The sequence below is a fragment of the Manacus candei genome, unplaced genomic scaffold (genome assembly GCF_025592945.1).
Source record: "Manacus candei isolate 608988 ecotype Guabito, Panama unplaced genomic scaffold, ASM2559294v1 h1tg000049l, whole genome shotgun sequence".
NCBI classification, from domain to species: Eukaryota; Metazoa; Chordata; class Aves; order Passeriformes; family Pipridae; genus Manacus; species Manacus candei.
Window position 1 is genome coordinate 32,312,635 of NW_026138097.1, and position 20,825 is coordinate 32,333,459.

At 42.1% G+C, this 20,825-nt stretch overlaps 2 protein-coding genes across 7 annotated transcripts in view; both read right to left on the reverse strand.

The window, feature by feature from the left end:
* Positions 1 to 1,115: 1,115 nt before the first annotated feature.
* FIGNL1 (fidgetin like 1) lies at positions 1,116 to 9,948 on the reverse strand. 4 transcript variants are annotated; one of them, XM_051798996.1, is made up of 3 exons: positions 9,860 to 9,948; positions 8,115 to 8,224; positions 1,116 to 6,988 (listed from the first exon to the last, which is right to left on the reverse strand). In XM_051798996.1, exon 3 carries the CDS (start codon positions 6,978 to 6,980, stop codon positions 4,905 to 4,907), a length of 2,076 nt encoding a protein of 691 aa, XP_051654956.1. In that variant the 5' UTR covers positions 6,981 to 6,988; positions 8,115 to 8,224; positions 9,860 to 9,948; the 3' UTR covers positions 1,116 to 4,904. The 4 variants fall into 4 exon arrangements, with proteins under 4 accessions (XP_051654956.1, XP_051654955.1, XP_051654957.1 ...); XM_051798995.1 differs by lacking the exon at positions 9,860 to 9,948 and adding an exon at positions 9,692 to 9,803; XM_051798997.1 differs by lacking the exon at positions 8,115 to 8,224 and having other exon boundaries at positions 9,860 to 9,921.
* Positions 9,949 to 11,954: 2,006 nt separating this feature from the next.
* DDC (dopa decarboxylase) overlaps positions 11,955 to 20,825 on the reverse strand; it is a 71,985-nt gene continuing 63,114 nt past the window's right edge. For all 3 annotated transcript variants that reach the window (XM_051799023.1, XM_051799022.1, XM_051799025.1), the window contains exons 13-14: positions 19,674 to 19,775; positions 11,955 to 15,906 (exon numbers count right to left, since the gene is read on the reverse strand). In XM_051799023.1, coding sequence (XP_051654983.1) covers positions 15,691 to 15,906; positions 19,674 to 19,775 — 318 coding nt within the window. In that variant the 3' untranslated portion in view covers positions 11,955 to 15,690. The remainder of the gene's footprint in view (positions 15,907 to 19,673; positions 19,776 to 20,825) is intronic.

The window sequence follows — 20,825 nt, forward strand, 5'->3', positions numbered from 1 at the left end:
TGCTCCAGTTTCACCTGTTATCACTGACAGGTACTGTCCTGTTCAGGGCATCGCAGTGCCAAGGAGACATGAACAGAAGTGATCAGAAGTCTAACCAACAGGACACTCCAAGAGAGTGGAAGAGGGACATTTCTGTAGCACAGGTAGTATTGTAATGCCAAATGACAACAAACCTCAACTGCTCTAAGCACTTGCTACAAAGGGGATGATTAAACATTTCCCTGTGTCTGTGAGCAATACGGACAGGATAAGGCATGAAACCTTTGCATCCCAGCAACGAAGATGAGACACTGGGAAGAATTTTACTCATCTTCAATCTTACTGAAGAAGAATTCAGGCAAGAAAGCCACTTTATTAATGGCTAACATTAAACATTTACCACACTCTGTTTGTATAACTGCATATACTGAATACATCAGGTCCCGAGTGTGATCATATCACTGGTATGGCAATGAACATTCAATAACAGATTTTAAAGAACAAATTAGGCAAAACATGCATCAGGAATCACAAAAACTAATTCACCCTAGATGAAGTGGGAATTTGATGATTTCTTGGAGTCCTTTTCAGACCCATAACTCTCTGATAATGCTATTTTGGCTTCGCATCTATGAGCCAAGATTATATGATGTTTCTGACCTAATGGGATAAAAACAATACTAGAGACCTATTAGTACTACAGCTGCTTATAGCTACAGCACCTTAAATGATTGTTCTTCTGCAGATAACATAAAGAATGGTAATAAAATATTAAAAAGCAAGGCTAAGAAATCTAGACTTTGGGAATTTTGTGTCAGTATCTTCACTAAGAATGGCAGTTATGTGAGTTGTTCTGCTGAAGGCATCTGTGTTGGGAGTGGATATGAAGGTTTGGAGATAGTGGAGGGCTGCAGGGGTGGCCTCTGTGGAGAAAGGCCAGGGGTTGCCCTGCACTGGACACGTCTGGTTCCAACAGACCCATGGTGGAGCAGATATCTACACTGCAGCCCATGAGACAGCCCATGTCAGAGTAGATGGATATTCCTAAATATACAGAGTGCCTGTAGCAGTGCAGAAGAAAAACATGAGGAGGAAGGAGCTGCAGTGAGAAACTGACTGCAACATCCCACCCACCTATGCCCTGTGACACCAGGGTAGAAGAGCTGGGAATGAAGTTGAGTTTGAAACAACAGAGGTAGTAAACAAAGGGAGCAAAGGTATTGTTTCAATGTTTTAATGTATTTTAATTGGCAATAAGTTAATTTGCCCCATGCCGAGTGAGTTTTGCCCACAGTGGTAACTGGTGAGTGATCTCCCCGTCTTTACCTCATCCCACAAGCCCTCTCACCCTATTTTGTCCCCTGTATGCCACTGAGGAGTGAGTGACTGACGGGCTGGGTGGGCACCTGGCTGTTAGCCAAGGTTAGACTGCCAGAGTACCTCTTTAGGTATGAAAACTACTCAGGAGCCTTCTTTCAAAACTCTCCCAAGTCTGCCCTTTCATTTAAATTTCAAAGGAATGCCCACTCATAAGTTTGAAGACAAGTGCAAACATTCCTTGTGTATCTTTCCGTTCAAAGCATCTTTTAAGTCCTAATTAATCTAAGTGCTCACTAAGACCGAACTCTCACTGCCAGCAAAATTATCACCTTAATAGTCATTTTTGCTTATTTGGTAGGTTGTTTTCCAATGGCACGTTGGCTTGTGAGTAGTTCCATAATTCCTATTAGAAAGAAACTGCCTTATTTCAAAAGGACAATCTCAGCGATGCTCTTCGAGGCCAGTCTGATCCACTCACCTTAGCAGGTGATGATCGTTGCTGCCTCATCAGCTTTTCCCCTACTTGTGTTGGCACAGTTTTCTGTAAATGAAAATTCCCCTGGGGATTTCATACTGTTCTGAGACAATTTAGCTAACTCAAATACAAGATGCACTGAGAAAATGGAGATTCTGAATTGCTTTGTTTATTAATGAGACCTCACTTTTCCAGGACTGCAATTATTTACCTTTAAAAGAAACTAAGAGATTGTGCATCAAGTGCTGCCGAACTACAAAACCAGAGGAGAGTCTTGCATTTCTTCTTCCAAAGTTCAGCCAGCCAAAAAGAATAAATAATGAAGTACACAGGTTTCTGCATACACTAAACAGATCCATTAAGGTGGATTTATCTGCACCATTTCCCTTAAATTACAATCATGCCCCACTTCTGTGCAATTTTCTATATTTTGGGAAATTATGTTACTGCAATCTAATGGCTTGTGTGGTGGCTCTGTTATAGCGGGTTATGAAGCACATATTGGGGTAACATTGGAAGTCCTGCTGACTCGTGAGCCCTGCAGCAAAGCCTGAATAATGCTACATGGCTGAAGAGATGGCTGTATTACCTGCATCATTACTAAAACAGAATAATCTTTACCTAACGTATCCTTTCATTATTTCTATGTGTTTCCTAAAAAGAAAAAAGAAAAAAAAGGCACGTTCATGTAATTCAAGAGAGGGCTAAGTAATGAGTAACATAAGAAGTAGGAGGAAGAACACTCTTGTCTGGTGTTGTGGTTCTACCTTTTATCTCTTTCACAGGTTCCACTTTGCAGGAGACTCATACAGCTGCACAGCACTTTTGTCCCAGTCCTAGTCATCTGAGGGGGAATGTTATTGTCTATTACCATGTGCATTCTCACTGGTCCTTCTGTAGAGCCATTTGTATTAAAATGTGAATATTCAGACACACAGATGACCACAGAATGCTCACATAGCATACCAGAGTAATTCCCAGCATAAATAAGGCAATTATTTATCCATACATAAGGAATTTATTACCCTGGAGCAACCCTTAGGTTTTACTAAACAAGTAAAATTCACTGGTGTTTCATTCACTTGCCTGAGCAATGATTTTAAAGAAATACTGGGAGAGTGCAAAAATCTCACCTAATAGATGTTTATAGCTCTCCAATATTGAACTTGTAAAAGCAGACTTAATCTCATAATCTTTACCCAAGTGGCACAAAAGTCAATCAGTTTGGACCACATCACACATTTATCCTTACAAAATAATCTAATTATTCTACGATCACTATTTCAAAACTGAAGATAAATTCCCATATCTAAACTTTTACATCCCTGCAAAACGATTTCTAATACATACCAGACTTTACCAGAAACATGAGCTAGGAATAAAACTGACTTTTGTGTTTAAATCAGGATGAGCTCTAAGAAATTCAAAGTCTTCCAAATTATTCTAGATTCAAGGCTCACTATAGTCTCCTGGGCCCTGAAGTTCCCAGATGGCTTTAAAAAAATGCTAGCTAAACAGCATTTATCCATTTTCAGAAAAATCTAAGTAAGACTAGCTTTTAAGCTCTGCTTTTTCCCGAATAGGAGAAAAAGTGCCTTAGAGGAACTGAAAATGAAGCATGGACACCACAACAGTCAGCTCTGCCACACTAACAAACGAATCCAAAAGAAAGCTTTCCATTTATTTTCCCTTCAGGGGCAGCTCTGTCCAGCCAGTGGGCAAGGACAGATTATGTGAACAAAATGCCATGCATTCTTTCATACCTTAGGTAAGAAATGCCAAATATGAGCTAGTCAGAAATTTTACCATTGTTGTATCAAGATTTTTTAAGGAGCAGTGAAACTCAAGTCAATGTTGGGACACAAGATTTCTCCTTCCTTATCACCAGAACCCAGCACTCTTGGAGTAAGGCATCTTCCATCTTAGTTTGATGGATGCAGCTGCTGTTGTTTCTGCTTGTGGGTCCATCCAGGAGCAAGGCTGAGCCCCTAATCCAAACATTTGGGAGCAACACACACACGAAAACTAGGGTGCAGAGCACACACACACGCAGCAAATGCACTCACACAAATCCATCAACAGCCCCATCCTGTCCCTCATCTCCAGCCAAACGGGACCGAAGTTCACCAGTGTGAGACACAAACCCCCCACTCTCCAGCTTCACAAGGACACCATGCTCATGGAGCCTTTGAATTTAAGTTCATCAAATATCCATTCCCAGATCCTAAGCCTCCTTGCCCTGCCACTGGCTTATACCTGGGCTCTTTCCAAATGATGTTTTCCTCCTACTTGCCAGCTAGTCCAGCCTCGTTTGCCAGTGAGTTTTGTTAGTGAAGTTTGCACACACACAGGGATCCCTACAGCACCTGGTCATACGCACACTGGGCTGGCCCTAGGTCCTAATGCCCCTATGATTCATGGCCTCTTCTCCAGTTGCAGGTGTCCAGACCTCCCAATAAAACACATCTGCACATGCTGATACAGCACAGAAAGCATGGTCAGGCAGAAGATCATCAGAAAAAGTTTTTAATAAGAAGCTGGGATAGACTGCAGTGATGTGTCACAAGGTTGACAACAGCACTGCTCAAGAGACTTTCCCCTTTTATTCCCCCTTTTATTTTTCCATGCAACTCCACATCCACATCCCTTTCTCCCTCTGCTCCTGTCTCCTCCCAAAAAATGCGTTTCTAACTACTTTTCCCCATTAATCTCAGTTTTGCTACATCTCTACCCAAAATTGCTATTTCTGATATTACTTGGATCCTCTTCCAATACAACATGGTGGGCTTTGCAAGATTCCCCCCAGTATTCCCTTCAATTATATGTGAGGTTTGACCACCTTCCCTTAAACATCAGTGAAATTTGTCCATCTTTCACAGCAGCTATCTGTAAATTTTGTCAGCTTCTCGCTGTTACCGGTGTTCAGCAATTTTTCATCTTGTGACCAGTAGTTCCTCACGGTCTTTTCAGCTGGCAAAACCTCAGGCCAGAGCCTGGACATCTGCCTGCATAATGTAAGAAGGTTTAATTCCCAGACAGAAACAAAAAGAAGTGCAGGCAACTCTAAATTACCACGTTTAATATGTGGCAGTATTAAAGGAATGTTCCTGTGTAACAGTTAGGATGCAGTTCATCTACCACAGCCAAATGTCTGGTTCCAGGTTTCATAGAGCTCCAGGTCCTTGGAGGAGACGCTGGGCCGCACAGTCCTGAAGGCACTCTCAAAATCCAGGAAAGCGATGGGCCGTACTTGCTCTGGCAGGATGGTTGCAATGTCCATGGACTGCAGACTGCGGATGGGGCCCAGAGACGCTTCCCGGCAGAGCTGTGTCATGTCTGCCCCAGAAAACCCATCAGATTTCTTAACTATAAGTTCAATTTCCTCTTCATTTAGGGAGCAGTGCTCCTTGGACATGAGACGAGTAACAATCTGCTTCCTGGCTGAGGCCTCTGGAAGAGGGATGTACAGTCTCTTTACCAGTCTCCTTCGGGCAGCTTCATCGATCTCTTGGGGTCGATTTGTTGCCCCAACCACTAGAATACGATCTTCAGAGGAGGTTGTTGCCCCATCTAACTGGACCAGAAATTCAGTTTTTATTCTTCTTGACGACTCATGCTCCCCCTCCCCACGTTGAGACAGAAGAGAATCAATTTCATCAATGAAAATCACTGCTGGCTGTTGACATCGTGCCACAGTAAACAGTGCACGGACCATCTTTTCCCCCTCACCCACCCATTTGGAAGTCAAAGAAGAGGCACTGATGCTAAAAAAAGTTGCTCCAGACTGGCATGCAATGCACTTGCCTATGAGAGTCTTGCCAGTCCCAGGGGGGCCAAAGAGCAGAATTCCTTTAGGAGGACCACGCAACCCAGTGAAGATGTCTGGCCTCAGCATAGGCCAGACCACTATTTCCTTTATAGTAGCTTTAGCAAACTCAACTCCGGCGATGTCATCCCAGTTGACCGGGGGCCCGTGGTCCATGATCTCATGCATAATGAGCTCAACCATTTTTGGTTCTATGTTTTTCAGCCGTTCATCTACAGGCAACAATGAATCTGTTGGTTCTCTTGTGTGAGGTTTACACTGTGCTCCTTCATTTTCACTTCCATCTTGCTTTGGAACGGGAGGAACAAACTTGCCAAATGGACCCCGAGACCTGCCTGCACCCAGAGATTTCTTTACACCTCCATATGATGAGACTGGTGCACGCTGGGGTTGGTTTTGAGATTTCTTTTGCTGATCCACCCACAGCTGTTCTTTTGCAGTTTTAAAACCTGGAGCACTGCTCTCTTCATTTCTATTTCTGTGCCCTGAAAAACTACTGGTTTCTGTGCTAATGAGAGGCTGGCACGGAGCAAGGCTAGGAATAACTGTGCTGCTTTCATCAGCCAGACCATAGAATGCTTTTCTTTTCCCAGAACTTGCAGACCAAGCAGGTGCAGCTGACTGGTTAAAAAGAGACAAATTTTGCCCATCACAAGAGTTACCTGACATTTTCAGAGAACTACTACTTGTGGCTTCTTTACTTCCAAACAGTGGAGTTGCCTGGAAAACTGGTTGAACCCTTTTGCTTAAGGAGGCTGAAGCAGCAAGCAGTGTATCTGAAGTTTTGGTCACAGGGGGCACACGGCTTTGAAGAGACTTTAAAGATGAGGGATGCTCCAGGAGATCTGGTCCCTGACTTGCACATTTTGCTGAGCCAGCACAGAGCTCAGTCTCTCCGGCACTGCCTAAGACACCGAGTTTAGAAAGAGCTGGAGCAGCGGAGGCACTGACCCCCTTATCAGCTTGTACACAGGCATCTGTTGGTGCCATCTGAGAGCTCTGGAAAATTTTGCCAGCCTGCATCCTCTCTTGCACACACTTTAATTCAAATACATTATCTGTTGTCAAAGCAGATTGCCACTTGTCACTGTCATTCTGCTGACACTTTGCCAAAGTCAAAATGTTTTCCGCATAGTTATTCAAGCCAGTCTCCACGTTGCCAGAGTCAATAATTGCAGAGTATTTCTCCGCGTACTTTTTGAACAGGTTGGCAGCACAGGCCTGGGAGATCTCAGAGTTTGCCCATGCATACTGAATATGCAGGATTTTGGCACGGTACTCATCTGCCTTCTGTGCAGGTGTGCAGGTGTCAGAGGTAATAGCAAAGTAACTTCTCTGCCAGTCACTGAGGTGCACGGAGCTGGGGGTGGGGGCCTCCATCACTGACGCTGGAACAGAAAATACCTGCAGTTACAAAATGCATTTCACAGCCATTTGCACAGGTTACTTCTCCCCTTTCCTAAATACATGCACATGAAACACATAACATTTCAATTAGAGAAATAGTGCAGCAGATGTTGCAAGATACTCAAGCAGTCCTGACACTTTGCCATTTTCAAAAAGCAACCAGGTTTGTGGTGTAAAGGCATTTAGATTGAGGTTCTCTTTTCTACCCCGTTTGAAAAAAGAAAAGAAGAAGAAAAAAAAAAGGGAGGAGTGAAGAAAAAAGCAGAGAATGTGCTGCTAACCAGAGGTCTCCTGGGGAGGTAAGTAGACTGCAAAGAATGGTAACAGATGGCAAAGCAAAAATTGGCCTTGTTAAATGAAATCACCAGTGCTTTCACTCTTATTTGACAGAATAAGGCACAGTGCAGAGGAGGACAGATTATACACCGCTGTCAGAATGACTGTTTATTACAGTGATGGTAATAAAAAGGAAACAATGAAGCTAATAAACAAAATTATACACAAAGTCTCTGAGGGGAGGTAAAAGCAGAATGAATAAGTCTGAGTGTGGTAAACTTTCAGAGTAAGATAATATTTACAGATTCACAGCAAGTTCAAAACTATTTCATTTAGAATGCACTAAAATGTCCCCATTTTACACTTTGTAGAAACGAAGTTCTTGCATATTTAAAGTAATGCTTATTTCTCAGTTTTAAAAAGAGAAATTTAAATTTAATGATTTTTTACTTAAAGAAATAGTAAAGATGACATTTGGAACAGAAGAAGCATTTTTTTAAGACCTGATATGATTTGTTCATGTTTATGATGTATCTTCTTCCTCTGCAAAGCATCATGTGCAGAGACATTGCAAGCAACACCAAGAATGCATCATTTCAGAGGACACTGGAACAAAAAAAATTGAGAGAAACCTACTGCTGCCTCAACAGGGTTTGCAGAAAGCTCTTAATGTAGTAATTTTGATCTCCTTATTTGTCCATAAGGGACATAATTTCCAGGGTTTTTTTACTTCAGTAAGTTAATAGGATTTTTTTATTAACTTCAATATGTACAAGCACGTTCCAGACAGGGAACACTTAAAACAAAAACTATTAAAGAGTAGGTCCATACATTCTGCAACTCTTCCAACAGAGGATGAGTCAACTTGCAGTCTTCTTCTGAATCAGCTACAGACTATGTACAAGTGCAGATGAAGGTACAGGTGCAATGTTCATACGAGACTGGGAAGACAGAACAGAACATAGGGATACAGGGTGTGGGGTCTTTCCTCTCTAATTATTTTTTAAAAGTCTTGAATCAGCATTAGACAATAGAGAGCACAGATGATTATTGTGCATATGATTATATGGTTTACACACATAATAAATAATGAGTAGGTAAACCATTCTCTTTCGAATTTTTTTTTAGACTTCAGCCTAACTTTGTAGAGCTGTTTAGAAAAGTCAAAATACATTTTACCTGTAAATCTGGTGCCTTTACAACCAAATCCAATGAAAACAAACAAAATAACTACCACAAAAATAAGACTTTCTCTCTGAAAAATTACTGCCATCTTTTGCACCATAAGAAGTCTCACTTCTGCCTACCGAATCCAGGGTAAATTCACATCATAATCCATCTGTAGCTGAGTGACAGGTGACTGAACAGGAGATGAAAGACTTCTCTAAACAACTACTAAACAGCTGTCACTGTGCACATAACTTTTTTGTAACTGTTGAATCAAAAACATCTTATGCACCATAAAAGCTAAGTTCAGAAAAAGTTTAATAGCATGCATTTGCTCCCATGAAATATTCCCATAACTTCCATGATTCAGAAAATAAAACCTCAAGGTCACTACCACTCCCTTAAGGATTTAGCAATCACCTTCACAGCACCGAGGGAAGGTCGTAAGAAGTGAACAGTGGTAGCCAGTTTAAAATTTCAGTTTGGTTTTTCACCGAATCAGGGAATGGGTCAGGTTGCCAGGGCACACAGTGGGTTATCTGATCCAACCTCCCTGCTCAAGCAGGGTCATCCCAGAGCACGTTGCTGTGTGCGTTGTGACTGTGTCCACACAGCTCTTGAACATCTCCAGTGAGGGAGACTCCACAATCTCTCTGGGCAATCTGTTCCAGTGCTCAGTCACCTCACGTTAGGTGGAACTTCCTGGGCATAAGTTGCCTCTTGTCACTACCGAGAAGAGCCTGGCTCCATTCTCTTCATACCCTCCTTTTAGACACTTATATACTTCTGAGGTATCTCCTAGTATCATATTCTCTCCCCCTATTCTAATCCCTGTTACTTGCCCTCACAGCCACGCTATTTCTCCCCTAGGAGACAGCCAAACGCGCACACGTTCAGCCGGAGCTGTTCCCAGACAAGGACATCGTACTTCCCTCTGAGTGCCTGAAGCTGGGAGGAGGTTTATTCAAGCACTGACACGAATGAATTTCTGGCACACAGAGGCACATCAGGACGCACCAGGGGCACGCCCGCCTGCAGGCCAGGGAACCACCGGGAAGCACACGGGCACACCCCCCATTCATAGCCCGCAGGCGAGCAATCCCAGCGGGAAGCTGCCCGGGATCGGCTGAGCCCAGCGCGCACAGGACGATGCGGCCCCGCCGGCAGCCACGGCCCTTCAGCCCGGGGCTCCTCAGCCCAGGGGCCCTCGCGGGTCTGGCTGCGGAAGGGTCCCCTCATACCACGCCGGGAAGCCGAGCCCGGAGCCTTGAGGGCTCCTCGGCGGCGCTGGCCCCTCCACAGGGACGAAGGGACCCCCCTCCCCAGGCCCCAGACGGGCTGCGCGGGGCCCGGGAATTCCCGCAGCTCCGCCGCTCCCGCCCCGCGCCACGCGCGCCCCCCGCACCCACCGGCCGCCGCCGCCTCCGCGCACAGCGCGCGCTCGCGCTGCTTCCAGCCCCGCCCCCGTCCCACCCGCCAATCAGGTAACAGGGCTCCGCGAGACGCAGTCAATTAGAGAGCGGAAGGGAGGGCGAGGGGGAGAGGGGCGGGCTCGGTTCGTGACGTCATCGGGCTCGCCGAGGCGCTGGGTGGAAGGTGCGCGGCAGGGCGGGCCGGCGGTCCCCATTGGCTGCACCAGAGGCGCGCGCCCTCCAATGGGCGCGGGGTCCGTGCCTTGGGGGCGGGGCCAGGCCCGTCCCGCCTTCAGCGCGCGGGCCGATGCGCGCGTGCCCTGCGTCCGCCGCCCAGCTTCTTCCCATCGCCCCCCCCGTCCCACCCGCGCCCTTCCCGCCTTCCCCGCTAAATCCTCCGCTGGCGGGCCTGGGCATGCCCGTCTGGTCCCGGCAGGCGTGTGCCAGTCGGCGTTCCGGCTGCTGTGGCTTGCCCAGGGCGGCTTTGGCGGCCTGCCAGCCCTTGCCACGCGCTGCGCAAAAACTTTCCTCATAAAGGAAAGCTTGGTTCCTCGGCTGGAAGTTAGAGCGGCCGAGAAGGGAGAGGCTGGGGAATGTCACGTTTATTGCCTGTCCAGCCCATTTTCAGTAGCGGCGGGAAATGGCAACACGGAGATGCACTGTTCCTGCGAGGCAGAGGAGGCCCTTGCCTTCATGCACAGTTCGGTGACCAAAGGAGCAGAATTGCTGCGGCTCTTTCTGTGCCAAACTCGACTCTGGCTGCTCAAAATGGCAGGGTGGCAACCTCCCATCAACACACCCCAGTTACCCGCTGTTCCTTCCTCTCCTCCCAGTAAGAAGACCCCCTGGGTGCCCTTTGCTCTCCTCAGAGGTGTCCATGCAGTTGGGTCCTGGGCTCGCTCTTTGACAACCCCACTCTGAGCAGGACAAGCTCCGTGAGAGGCAGGTTCCAGGGAAGATGGGACCAGACAAAGCCCTGGCCCCCGTCGTGACTTGGGTGTCAGCGATGGGCGCCCGACCCTTCCTCGCACACAGCACTCGACCTCCACAGCCACCTGTTCATCTCCACTCCTGTGGCACAGTTGCAGGGCCACCACAGCAGTGTCAGAAAGTGGTGCTGTCTAACACTCCTGGAAACAACAGCCGCTGGACAGGCCTTTATGGGAGAACAACTCTGCTGAAGGTCTGAGCAGCAGTAGCTGGACTTTGTGGCAGAGGGACACGATGAATGGCACAATGCCTTGCAGGGGACGGTGGCCCAGGTGGATGTATGCCATGTGCTGAATCTGATTGTGGAGTCCCTAGCTGGATCACACCAACCCACATCCAAATTAGCACATCAAACTAGATGCAAATTAGCACACTAAGCTCCAATTACACCTCTGGTATTAACATAGACACTTGTGTGTGGGTGGACATTTAATTTCCCATGAGAAACATTTCTTGCAGTTACTGTCAGGTTTTTGTTATACATTAAGCTTGTTACACCATTAGTGCAGACAGCATATTAAACTGTCTGGGCTAGTATGCGAGCTATCATCTCGGACCCAACTGGGCTAACCTAATTGGGCTCTAAACCCAACATTTAGAGTTTGTGACACTGCTGCCATCAATTTTTTCCCAAGGCATGCTTCCCCAATTTCCCTTGGGTTGCACATGGGCAGGGAGCAAAAGAGCCTGCAGCTGCAAGCTGCCCCTGGGGACATAGTCAGGCAGGACTAATGAGATGGGCCCCTTCCCTGTCCTACCTGATGGCTCTGGAGCTGCAAACCAAAGCCAAAGCTGGGCAGCTGGCTCCAGTGTCAGATCCAGCTGCAGGACTGTGCAGAACTTTACAGAAGGAACGGCATGGCCCTGGTTATATCCATGTATTTTTCAGATGCATGTTGCTGAGGAGGAACTTCCCTCAGGAAAGTTTGCAAACTCCCATTTGCAAAGTAATTAATTTGAAGGACACACTGAGGAAAAAGTGATCGATGGTGAAAATCAGGGCACTGACTTGATATTAGTGGGGAAGTTGGACCTCTTACAGCACATCTGGCATGAATAAGATGGGAAAAGCTTGTTTAAGAACAAAGACAGACCATAATCATAGATTTGTTTCTATTTATTAATGTTGTAGTTAAAAACTACATGTCTGTTCAGCAGGGTTTGGACACAGATTTTAAAGGAAGTCAACAGCTCACAAATTACAATTAGAGCATTAAGCATCTGATTATTTTTCCATTTAAGTCACACAAACTCTACATATGCTATGTAGATATTATCTACTGATGGTTATTTAATCTGCCCCCACCAACCACCTGGGTCATCAGAGTTCTCAGTTTTATTTCTCATTCTGTCTTTGAGCAATTGAAGTTTATACCTCTCAAGGTTTAGACTGCTGCTGTAAGGCAACTGCAATGTGAATACTACTCATCACATATGTTATCCTTACAGGAAACAATTACAACAGCAAAACAACAACCATGAGCAGAATCTTATATGTAAAGGCAAGAGTAAATTAGAAATTTAATATTTATAATGCAGTTCAGAGTATAATATATTACCAATACTTTCATAAATACATATCTTTTCAATATTTCACCATCAGTAATAAAATATAATCTCCCATTAAGAATGTGAATACTGTACTAGTACTCTGCTACTTTTAAAAAAAATAAATTGTGGGTACTGAAAAGTTAGCTTTTTTCCCCCTTCTCTGATAGCTGCAGTTGTCCTTGTGGGTATTCTACTAAAGTACAATTCTGAGATTTTGTAATTATTTTTAATATCGAACAGTATTAATCGGCACAGACTGTATTAGCTTTTGCACAAAAGGCACCATAAATGCAGGTTAACATACCAACTATTCATAAATACAGTGTTTCTCACTTACAGATATGTTGCAAAGTTACAGAACAGAAACAGCAGTTATGTTCTTCTTTCAAAATGTTCTTTTCAACACTTGTTCTTGAGTTGATTACATAGCCCAGATTTCCTTTTCAGATGACCTAACATTAATAGTTTACAAAGGAATTATCCCATGGGAAAAAGAGGGTGTTAGAGACTGAATACTATGAAGGCCTTCACTAGTTACATATTCAAATCATCCCAGAATTTCAGAAAAACTAGAACTGTGAACTTCAGATTTCTGTATTGGGCTAGCCATGGGGAAATGTAATTCTATGGGTCTTGTCACTGTTGTTTATTAGAAGATTTACGTGTCACTTCTATTAAATAAATTAACTTTTACTGTATTTATATTTTAAATTAGCCTTTATCCTAAATTCTTTGCCAACAGGAGTTTTGGTACATAGACAACAGCCTTTTCTAAAACTGGTATCCATATACTGAAAAATGCTTAACTGAATGTTGATTTTGGCAAGATTTTCCCACAAATGTCTAGAGGGATCTATATCTAATTTCTGGGCTGTTGGGAACATTTCACTCCTCCTGAGTTTGGATGTGCAGCCTGCCTGCATCCCAGTTTTACAGCAGTTTGAGGCTCACACAGGTGTGCATCATCCACCTCTGCTCTGGTTTCCATGGAGAGGATTTCCACCAACATCTCCTTAAGTTTAATTTAATGTTTCCTTACCTTATGCCTTTCTTTTCCAATACTTAATAGTCACATTTAATCTCAATTACAGTCACTTAACACCAAAGCAACTCCATTTCATTTCAGTGGAATTATCCTGGATTAACTCTATGATAGCTTTGATCCAAATCTGATTTATTTTTTTTTTTTAATCCCTGGACAGACCTGGTTATATATTTCACATGCAAATTACTGGTCTGTCTCATAGACAAGCTGTAATTCCTCTCTGGCTCCAAGATTCTAGAGTTTTCATAATGTAAAAGTTGTAAAATTGTATCAGTGTGGATCATATGTGTTATGGATGAACACTGTTTTCCAGGTCATGAGAATGAAGGAATGTTGTTTTAAAAAAGACTAACAGAGAAAGGAAACAACTGCCAGCATTTTCCACTCTCTTCAGTTTGCCAATCTATTGCATTGTGCTACTACAGCAAAGCTTAATTTCATATTGGTTCTGCTAAATAGAATGATGCTATCAAAATTTCTGATACTGTAGATGAGAGGAGTGTCTTGTGAAATGGCCGAGTCACCTCCTCGAATATTACAGGGTTTTGCTAGATTGATTTGTCACCCATTCTGGGAAATCAATTCCTTAAAGAAATAGGGGTCCTTCCTAGTTTGCACCTCAGATGTGAGAGATTAAGAATCAACAGAAAAATCCACACAGTCCATATTCAACTTAGTTAATCCCTTCTGGAAAGACAGTGGGTAGGAACAGACCACGTGCCAAATTAACTGTCCCATTCCATGTTTCCTGGTGTACTTGCAACTTCCCAGCCGTAGGAAGTATATTCGCAAGGCATGGAGGAAGAAAGCTGAATAATTGTGCAAGTTGTTCAAGATGTTTTAGAAGTTAATATGAGCAGTAAAAGGAAGATTAAAATGCAAATGTAGAAATTAATCCTACATATTATTTTTCTTGGAGTAGCTAAGTAGGTTGTTCTTATTTGCATAGAAATAACTGTCTGGAATCCATGTTTTAAAAACAGCAAAAGTACTTCTTAAAGTCAAATATTGTTCTGACTTCCATTTTACCTCTGACTTTCATTTTAGGTCTTTACTGTACCTGCCTTCAACAGGATGACATATCAATGCTTTGTGTCAAGTACACGTGATTTGACTTTCTGTGAAAGTTGTTTTCCAGTATTTTCATATTCCACATATCACTGTTACTGGACGAAAACCACTGAAGAGGGAACCACTGCATATTTTGAGTGTTAGTTCTCTTAATTTCTATTTTTATTGTCATTTTTTTACACATTTGTTAGCTAATTTGAGAAACAAAAAGTAACATTTTTTGCCATCACATTTCTTAGCACATTTTCTCAAAGATTTATTACACAATGAAGTAAGCAGAACAGTAGCCATAAAAAGTAATCATAACTTAATTTCACAGAACATATCTTACAGATTATTTTCAAGTAATCACTGCTTATAGTAACTTGGTTAAAAATACAGAATGCCAGGTAGCACATGGCTTTTGACAAAATTCTTCATCAAGAGTTTTTAAGAGGCCTCATTATGAATGATCAAAGTGGAAACCAAAAGCCAGCATAACTTCTTTGCTGATATTTGACAAAATGGCTGTTTTAAAACCAAACCCTTTAGGGGAAAGTAGAGAACCTGCCAGAAGGATGGTTAGTGTTCACTTAGTGGTCACTCCCCTCAATGTGGCTATGCAGTGAAGGAAGTCTTGAAGTCCTTTGTCCTTTGTTCATTTACAAAATTACTGCAGTATGTCATGATATGACAGTGCCCTAAATTCTAACAATGACATCTGTGCATGGCTATTTAGATAGGACCCAAACAGGTTACTGAACTTCCCCAACTTGGATTTCTTCTGAAGCCATAGTAACATTAAATTCATTGCTTATAAGACCTATCAGTTTTATCTGTGAAGGAAGAAGTGGGTGTGCTAGAGGAGTGTGGGGACAACAGAGGGAGCACTAACCCTTCTGTTTCCATTGCCTGATTGAATAAATGCTCTCGATTACAAACTGGTAAGAAATGACAGCTCGAGTCTCCTTGGCTATGTGCATCCTGGAAATAGGCAAGATGAAACTACAGTAAATAAAAATTACAACGCAACTTGCTGGCAAGGATTTTGCTACTGCAGCTGGGCTATGTAACAACAGTTTTTGTATCTTTTTCCTTCCTAATTTTACTTTCCCACCTGCCCCTAAAATAAAACTTGGCAACACAGAGAAAGCCAGTTAATTACCTCATCTCCACTTGTACTTCACTGCTGTTACTCCTGTTGGTGGTTTTGCTCCCATGTTTTCAGAAGATCAGTTGCCAGCTGTGAGATGTGCTGCCAGGCAAACTTGATGTGGGTGGATTCCACTGTGCGGGAACAAATAGCAAAACGTAGCACAAACTTCTCTCGCAGATGGCTTGGGACCAGATGAATCTTCTTGGCCTCATTAATGCTTTTAAGAAGTGCCTCGTTTAGTTTATTTGAGCCCTGAAATCATTGTAATTCAATAGATATGCGGATGAATTTCAGAAGCAAGTCTGGAATATGTAAATCCTACCAAGCAGCCAAGCCCAAGTACCACCAGTAACAAACAGCCATTTTCTCTTCTCTCAGTGCTTTGCTATCAAAGCATTACAAAAAGATGACAGTCTAAGAGATAACTTTTGAGTTACAAAGAGATTTATGGATTACCTTGGGTTTAGAAGCAGTGTTCACACTGGGGCATTTGTTATAGCTGAGTGCTTTTTTTGTGACCTAAGGTCATGTGCCATGTAAAAGCATTCATTATTGTATCCATGTCATTACACTCTTCTTGGATCTAATCAAACAAACATGGGAGGAAGTTCTGCAATGAGCTATACTAACTTTGGTAAAACAAACCTTTCAGTCTTCCCTTAAGCGTGGCTGCTGTAAGAGTCTTTTGAATTTGAATATGGAGATCTTACCCTTAATTGAGAAATTGTTAAGGTAATGCGTCCCTGGCATAAATAAGTTTCGTACTATTAGTGGAAGCCCTAAAAAGGCATTTGCCTGAAATTCTATAGGAAGTGTCCACCACAGAATCCTACAGAGTGTTTTTTTTGTGTGAAGGAATTTAGAAATGTGGTAAACTGCCCCACCCCCTGGAAGTAAACAGTCTTCTGCATTCGAGAAACAAAGATATAAATGTTAAATGTCTTGCAGAAGGTCAGAAAGACTCTACATGCATGCACTATTGAATTTCATCTCCTTCTAATGTACTTAATTTTCCTTATGCGCAAACAGTGAAGGTGAGGACTACTGGTTCATTTACAGGTCCAGCTAATGTTGAATCAATGTTTTTCCTGATCATGTCCATCAGCATTTGGAAATAAAACAAAAGATGTCATCAGATTTTCAAAAACAGTAGTAAGTCACTTTAAATGAAAAGAATGAATGAAGATATCCCCAAAATCTTGGGATTTTTGTCAGATTTAACATCACAGGGTGAAGTGCTAGCCAGATGTCTTTGACGGTCTTTGTTAGCCAAATTAAAGGAACCCGTCTGTCTGCTTTTTTTATCAGTAGACTGAGAGATGGCTCCAGCTTTGCTGGACAGTTTGCTATAATAGTTTAGGATACATCAGGTTGATCTGGAGTACTATAATTTTATTCTTTGGGGAAGTATCTTAGCTATTGCACAACCTTTACTCTTTCTATTACACTTGAAGTAAAGGAATTGCAAGAGATTCTGGGAGCATCTGCACTTTTCCTGCAGTGTTCTTTACTGAACACTGAGGTAAAAGAGCACAAATGGTCCAATCCATCTGTTCAGCAGCAATTTTGTTACTGCAGCAGCATAGGTCTTCTTGAAAACATCTGTATCAGAAAACACCTTCTCTCAAATCTGGGCAGTTGTGACTCCTGCTTAGCCTTTTCCATATAAAACCAAAGCATAAGGCAGACAGTTTCCCACTGGCATTAAGGATAAATGTATAATTTTCATGGTTTTGGATCATATTAAGAGAGAGAGTTGGACTGAAGTCAAAACCTTGTTCTGACTTAGCACAAGTTCTTTGGAATTTTGTATGACATCCTGAAATTCATGGCTTAGCCTTACTCTTCTAGGAGACACTTATGCAACTGGGATGCTCCTAACTAAGAAAATGGAACAACTTTGGTGTTTGCAAGTCCCCATTTATTACAGGTCAGTCACTGTTGACAATGATGTCCTGCTTTCTTATCAAAGGTAATACATTATTGAAATGACAACCCTTGCCTTTAATATGAAATGCACAACACTGACTTTTAGGCAATACCAGCAGTTACACGATGTTAAGTTGGCAGGTGTGAGGGGAGGAAGGAGAAAGATTCATGTATCTTTCTTCTGTTCTACTCTCACAGCTCCACCTTAGGGCTGCTGTGACACTCAAGTGTCACGTCAAATTGAAGTTAGTAGTGACTAATCCTCTCCCAGAGCTTTGAGAAGCCAGCTTTGATTGAGTCTGTGAGCTTCAATAAGACAGCATTCTCACTCCCTTGGAGAAATGACTAGCTTGACTTGTATTCATTTGCAGTCATGACAAGGAGGCCAAAAACTAACCCTTTGGCATGATACATTTGATGTAATAATTATAATATGAAAGTCGTAGGTAATGAGTCCATTTGCTCCACAGTGTGAAAGGCAAAAAATTGAGTGTTACAGCTAGGCAAAAATATATAAAAAAGGGCTTCTCAAGAACAAAGGAAGGAAGAAAAAATATTTCATAGTTTTACAGCTGTGCAGTATTATATAGTTCAAGTCTCCTGACCCATAGTCCTACTGTAATTACATAAAAGTTACAAATATTCTGCTTCTAAAATGCATTTTAATAAGAATTATAAAAATCACAGGAAGATTTTTCAAGGAGTGATATAAAAAAGGAAATAAAGCTGCAAAAATAGCCATAAAAACATCTTTATTTAAAAGCTTGTTAGTTTTGTTTTCTTTTTCTCCACCAGTTAGGCAAGCAATGAAAACACTGCTCTTTCAACACTGGTTTTCAGTAGAATCAGGCCTTTATTCTACAATTTTTTCAAAACTTTCTTAGCTAGGGGTTCAATATTTACCTCCTACTGAAAATTGTCTTTCCCTGTAGATGTAATTTCTTCCTCATCAGGGACAGGAGAACAGATGTAGATGAGCTACTGGTCTGATCAAAAGTGACAATTCCTGTGTTGCTATGCTCTATTTCACCAGGACTGTTCCTTTAAAGTAAATGTAGAGCACTGACTAACAGCTGTCTCTGGATCTGCAAAACTAGTGTTTGCTTGTTCCATGTGAGAGAGCAGACTGCAACCAACATCTTGTTATTGCACAATAAAAGCCACAGAACCTATTCCTCAAAATCTTTTAAAATTCTTGTTAAGAAAGATATTATATTCATGTTTCCATTTACTGAAAAAACTCCACATTCTCAAGTCTGTTCATCCTGTAGGTACAGTTCTTTTTTTCCTTTTATTTTGAACAATATAAATTCAAAACAAACAATATTCCAATTTCAGATGAATTCACCATTACTTCATTGTTAAAGATTTGTTAGCTTCTTCAGCCAGTTTCATCAAACTCGGGTAACTGGGGCAACTGAATGACTGGTGAAAGAATTTGTGACAAATAGTAATACCACACTACCCAGAAGGAGCCAAAATGTGCTTGCAAGCCTTCAGAAAAGCTAAAAGCTAATTTAGGTATCATGTGAACTAGAAAACACTAGTGCTATTATCATTGTTGCTTGGTGGTCAGATTCAGTGTCCCAATCCAGTCCTTTACAAAGGCTTTAGTTGCAAGCTCCTATATGAAATGAGTTCATTACCTAAAATAAGACACTGATCCCCTTCTAGTGTCTGATTAAACAATGAGCCCTCCCAGTTACTGCAGCTTTTATGCTTTGAATGCAGAGTGAGATTTTTCTAGTTTCTGTCAGGCAAGGTCTCCACATCAATGAACTTGGTACTTTGAGAGATTCTGGAGTATAAAAGGCCAAGCGGGGCAAAAGGATCATGTTCAGCAATAAAAAGCAGACCAGGGCCAAGGGCACTTGGGAAGGTGGCCTCCCATGTAACCTGTTCTTACACATATCTTGCTTCAATTTTCCATGTTTTAACAAAATTGTCTTAAGCTTTTAATCTGCTTTGTTCTACATGAACTCCCTTTGCTTTCCTTAAAAAATAATCAAGTATATGAATTACAAAGATTATATTCAATTGCATGTTATTCTGTTGCTATAAAACATGACAGAAGAAATAGGAGGTCTTACCTTCAGCCGAAAACAGACTAGTCCCAAGACAACCTCAGCACAGATCTCAAATCTTCCATCCTGAAGGACTAAGTGTTCAAATTGATGTGACAGCCTGACATGCTGAGAAGAGAAAGAAGGTATCTATGTTGTATAAATTTGATTCATCAAGAGAAAAGGTTTGCTAAAGTATTTTCCATTCCTTTTCTCTGTTCCTTCTTCTGATATGTGATAATATTCACATGTCACCATCTGTTTATGTTAAGTTACATCCCATTTATGACTTCCAGAGACCATACTGAGCCATTACTATATTATTAGCCCAGACTATCTTAGGCAGTACTAGCCTATTTCTTAATGAGACACTTCAGCACAATTTTGTATGATACCATATTAATAGTAAATAATTTTAATAATTCTCCTTTAGGTTTTCTACCACTGTCAGTTTGGGCTGGGAATGGCTGGAGTCCAAAAGACTTTAGAGGGGAAAGGGGAAACACACAGATACAGAGAGAAAAAGTTGTCACAATTCCAGTGCAAATTAAGCTGAAAGATACACTTCTTAGAAGAGTTAACTTAATGGATATCTGTGAAGAAGGGGAGAACTTGCTCAGTCTTCTGACCTGGGTGCTCAGCTTCAGTTGAAAAGAAAGGTGATGGCAGTATAATCAGGAAAATTAATAGCAAATCTCAGCAAACCTGTTGATAAGTTAGTAGGGAAAAAAGAATGACATTGGGCACCAAGCCAGAGGAAGTATTTTGAAGCATAGGAAACCAGTGCTCTTCCAAAGTCAAATAAATAGGAAAAATATCAACAGGCATGGTACCAACCAGCTGAGAATTCTTAACATCAGTCAGGGTACTTGAGTGCTCATATCATGTTTGGCTTTGCTTTTTTCCAAACAGAAAATGAATTCAAAACTACTTGGGAGAAAAGAACCTATATCCTCATCAGGTACCTGCAGTACCTATCCAGTTCCCCTCTCACTGGCTATAACACCAGCTTAGTCCTCACTACCCTAAAAAAAAAAAAAGGTAACACAGCAACAGCAACCAGCTATTAGAATAACAGTTGTCTTCATGCAATAGCCTGTCTACACCAAGTTATCTGAAACATCTAAACAATATGTTAAAAGGTTCTTTAGCTTTGATATATTTATTATTACAAAAAAT

Coding starts and splice junctions, on each gene's coding strand:
- FIGNL1 (XM_051798996.1), bottom strand. CDS start 6,980: ATGGAGGCCCCCACCCCCAGCTCCGTGCACCTCAGTGACTGGCAGAGA.